Raw genomic sequence first — 4,756 nt, forward strand, 5'->3', positions numbered from 1 at the left:
AAAAAGAGTGAACTACAAAAATAGTCCATGGACTATGCGTTTATCTCGCCAATGAACCCTGGACTTTAAAAATATCCCCAGACAACCCTGGACTAAACGTTTATCTCGAAAATGGTCATTTTTCACTATTTCGTGACGAAAATACCCTTTTGGGGGTTCTGGGGAGTTTGGGCAATTTGGTCGTTTTACATTTAAAATCTGATATTATTTCAGTTATGTACTAAATGTGATATTATTTCAAAATTATCATTCTTCTTTCCTTTTGGCATCCTTCACTTTGTTTCTTTATTTCAATATTAGATTTAATTTTGTAAAATTAAATTTTAAATTTTGATTTTTAAATATTACTGTAATAAATATTTTTAATTATTAAAATTACTATTAAATAACAAACTAATAGTTTTAATCCATATTTGATAGTGTCTAATATTTAATCAATAAGGTACGACGACACTTTAGTTTTAATCAATATTTAATAGTTTTAATCATAAATATATCATATAACACAATTTAGTCAACTTCATAATATTTTTAGTCAAATTCTCCTATACATTAGATGCATATTTAATTCGTAATAAATCGTGTTATATGATCTATTTATGATTAAAACTATTAAATACTGATTAAATATAAGGTGTCGTCGTACCTTATTAATTAAATATTAGACACTATCAAATATTTATTAAAACTATTAATTTGTTATTTAATAGTAATTTTAATAATTAAATTTTTTTATTGATATTTAAAAATTAAAATTTAAAATTTAATTTTATAAAATTAAATCTAATATTGAAATAAAGAAACAAAGTGAAGGATGCCTAAAGAGAAGAAGAATGATTATTTTGAAATAATATTAGATTTAGTACATAACTGAAATAATATCAGATTTAAAATATAAAAAGACCAAATTGCCCAAACCCTCCAAAACCCCCTAAAAGGCTATTTTCGTCACGAAATAGTGAAAAAGGACCATTTTCGAGATAAACGCTTAGTCCAAAATTGTCTGGAGATATTTCTAAAGTTCAGAGTTCATTAGCGAAATGAACGCATAGTCCAAGGACTATTTTTGTAATTCACTCTTTTAAAAAAAGTGTACATCTATTTTGAAAGAAAGAGAATAGTCCATTTTTTTCTATCATCTCATACTTTGCCAAAAATACTTTTGTATCTACTTCGCCAAAACTATCAAATATACTTTGTAGTTCAAAATAGTAAAACAATCGTATGGATAAAAAAATAAACTTTACTCTTTATTACTCCTGTTTTCCATCAATTCTCACAAAGTTGAAAATCTATTCTAACGTCTAGATTTTACAATCAGCATATCTATTTGAGAAAACAGTTAGTAGCATTTTCGCATTCGAGATCCCCACGTCGACCTCTCCCTACAGTCACGTCGCTGCAATTCGTCCAATTGTGACCGCCATCCACTTCTCCACTCCTTTACCTAAAAATATTAACAAAAACATTAGTATATTTGAAGATTACATGGTTTGAGAAATAATTTAGCAGTATGTTAAAAAGTTGGGATTAAAAGTGTATAAAATTTTGTAAGGAATGAGAAAGTAGTAGTAATAGCAATTGAGGGGTACCTGATGGTTCCTTGGATGAGAAGGAAAAGCACAGCCGAAGGCTAATTCTGTGTCGTAATGAGCTCTAGTCTGCGGATTAGACAGCGTTTGGTAGGCCTCATGTACCATGATAAATCTCCTGGTGTAGTCGTCCACTCTGTCCGGTGGGGAAACGTCGGGATGGTACTTTCTTGCCATCTGTTTGTAAGCTTTTTTTATGTCGGAAAAGTTGCTCACGTTCTCTGCAATTCCCAGCACTTGGTACATTGTTTGGGCCGTGCCGCAGGGCCCGAATCGGCCTCGGGAACTGAAGGAGATCTTTTGGGGGAATCGTATTTCGGGTTTTGGGTGAATGCAGACCGTTGGATTGATGCTTGAGATAATAATTGTCCAACTCATTTTTCTCTCTTTTTTTACTATTAAGTGTTTTGATATTTATACAAATATTTCAAGGATTCCTGGCCGGGCTCGCATTTATGATGTTTGAAATTTTCTAATTCTATTCCCCCGTCCTATATATATTTCCATTATTATGTCTATTAATTCAAGTATGGACCATGTTTGTTTATCGCATCTGACAATACACGTTACTCCAGATTTTAGACATAGCATGGCTCACACGTAACACCCCATTCAATTTCTGATCAACTCTTATTCAGATTTCAAGCTAATTGAATGCAGCCAAATCGAGTTTAACTTTTATTAATGAAAATTAACATGTAATTTTTCAATACTATGTAAATAAAATCTAACATTTTTATATATTAACCTTATTTATTTTTTTGATATTTATTTATTTATTTATCAAAATTACTGTAGCCCGTTGGGAAACAAGACTGGAAGATTTTGTTTGGTGAATATACAGGTAGTTTCTGAAAATTAATTGAGTCCACACATCAAATTAAGTGTTGTATCTATTTTGAATATTGTGATTAAATGGATTACTTATATTGCATTTAAAAATATCTCATAGTTTTATAGTAGTTATTTAATATTCATCGTCAGTTAATAATCTCATAAGTTGTTAAACTTCAAGAAAATAAAACTTGATTACTATATAGAGAGAATATGTTACTGCCATCATAATTTGTCCCACTTTGATCCGACAAGGATTTTAAGAAATGTAATGGAAAGTGAGTTAGAAAAAGTTAGTAGATTGTGAGTCCTACTTTTATATATTAATTTTATAATAAAATATAAGTAGGAATGAGTTAGTGGAATATGGGGTCCACTACCAAAAATAGTAAAAGTGAAATGGAACAAATTTTGGGGGACGAACGGAAATGGAATAATGGGACAAATTTTGGTGGACGGAGGTAGTATGAATTATTCAAATTTGCATTGCTAATATAAATGCCTAGTTTGTTATAATTCATTCTTAACAGTAATTTCGTTGTGCGATGATAATTCAATCTTAGTGATATACTAACAGTGCTACCTTTTCATATGAGACATCGCAATCTGTAATTACTCTGCAAAATAAATAATCTTAAGAGCACTCCCAATGGGGGTGGCGAAAATCCCGCGAAAAATCGCCGAACATCGCCGGATTATCGCCGGCCGTTGTGGTGAAATCGGCGATAATTCGGCGATAATCTTACCGTTATTTCGCCAAGAGGCGTTTTTTCGCCGGATTATCGCCGAGCGATCGCCGGCCACTGTGGGCGACGCTCGGCGATAAATCGGCGATATTTAAATTTTTTATTTTTTTTTTCGGCCCAACGGCTATTTTTACATCCCACCCCTATAAATATTTCCTCCACTTCCTCCATTCATCACCCACAATCTTCATTCTCTCCATTTTCAATCTCTTCTCCCAATCTTCAATCTTCATCAATCTTCCAAAAATTATGAGCTTTTGGAAGAAAAATTCCCGCTCGGGTAAGGGTAAGGGTAAGGGGAAAGAGTCGAGTTCACAAATTCCCAACACGGATGAAGCAAACGAGCAGTGGATGCACTCGTTGTTGGCGATGGGTTCTCCTCCCGACCAACTTCCATACGCGGGTCTGTCTCCTTTGCAGACTCCTCCGGCGCGGAGACTTTCTCCGTACTTCAACTCTGCCGGCAGAATGCCCTCTCCAGCCGACGATGTGTATCGGCCCCAGTTCGACACCCCCGGATCAACCCCAGGCGACCAAGAATCTCAAGCCGCGACACTGAGCGCGGAGGACTTCGAGGTGGAAGAAACGCCCACCGAGCCGCCTTCTAGGAGCGGGAGGGGGAAGGCGCCGGCGTCGTCGGCTGCGACTGATACGGGTTCCGATGAGAGGCCGAAGTGGGTAAGGACTACTTACACTCTGCAAGAGTCCGAGCTGATAGCCACCTGCTGGGCGGACACGTCACAGAACGCGGAGCGCAGCAACTACCAGCTGAGATCATATTCTGGGAGCGGGTTGCCGCGAAGTACAGGAGCCACAAGAATGCCTCAATGAAGGACCATGGCAGCGAGGCGATCCGTCGGCATTGGGAGCGCCTCATGAGGGACTGCGGCCACTTCAACGGTATTTATTCTAACTTGTTGGCGAACATGCCCAGTGGCCAGAACGAGCATATGGTCCGAGATGAGGCCATGCAGAGGTATTGTGGCAAGTACTTGTCGAAGGGGTTCAAGTATTGGAACATCTACGATAAGCTGAAGGATCTCCCCAAATTCCGGACGGGGATGCACAGCGCGCTGCACGGGAAATCGGTGCGCTCGCGACTTAGCGTTTCGGAGAGCGAGGGGAGCGCGACCCACATCGACTTGAGTGGGTATGGTCCGCACGAGCGCCCGGAGGGAGCGAAGAAGGCGAAGGGGAGGCGGAAGGGGAAGGGCACAACGTCGGAAGTCGAGTCGGAACCCCACATCGACTTAGAAAAAGCCACTTATTCGAGCAATGTCGCCAATCTGATGCAGATGTACACGCTGTACTTCACCGGCGGCGGGACCCCTGAAGAAAAGGCGGCCCTCTGGAAATGCATCCAAAGCCTGCAGATTACGATGGGCCTCGAGCCCGACGCCCCTCCGGCCCCTCCGTCTTAGTTTTTTTTTTTTTAAATCTTTGTTTATTTGCGTTTTTTATTTGTAGTTTTTTTTTTCTCGTTGTATTATATTTTCCAATGATTAATACAACGATGAATTGTTCATTATTAGTCTATTTATTAAATACATTTGTAGGGAAAATTAAATAATATAAAAAATAATG

At 37.7% G+C, this 4,756-nt stretch overlaps 1 protein-coding gene across 1 annotated transcript; it reads right to left on the minus strand.

The window, feature by feature from the left end:
* Nucleotides 1-1,225: 1,225 nt before the first annotated feature.
* Nucleotides 1,226-1,994, minus strand: LOC125185360 (chaperone protein dnaJ 20, chloroplastic-like). Its single transcript, XM_048081884.2, has 2 exons — nt 1,593-1,994; nt 1,226-1,447 (listed from the first exon to the last, which is right to left on the minus strand). Exons 1-2 carry the CDS (start codon nt 1,968-1,970, stop codon nt 1,343-1,345), a joined length of 483 nt encoding a protein of 160 aa, XP_047937841.1. The 5' UTR covers nt 1,971-1,994; the 3' UTR covers nt 1,226-1,342.
* Between the last annotated feature and the right edge of the window lie 2,762 nt (nt 1,995-4,756).

The sequence above is a fragment of the Salvia hispanica genome, chromosome 1 (genome assembly GCF_029641045.1).
Source record: "Salvia hispanica isolate PSC_SH4W2 chromosome 1, Shi_PSC_v1, whole genome shotgun sequence".
NCBI lineage: Eukaryota > Viridiplantae > Streptophyta > Magnoliopsida > Lamiales > Lamiaceae > Salvia > Salvia hispanica.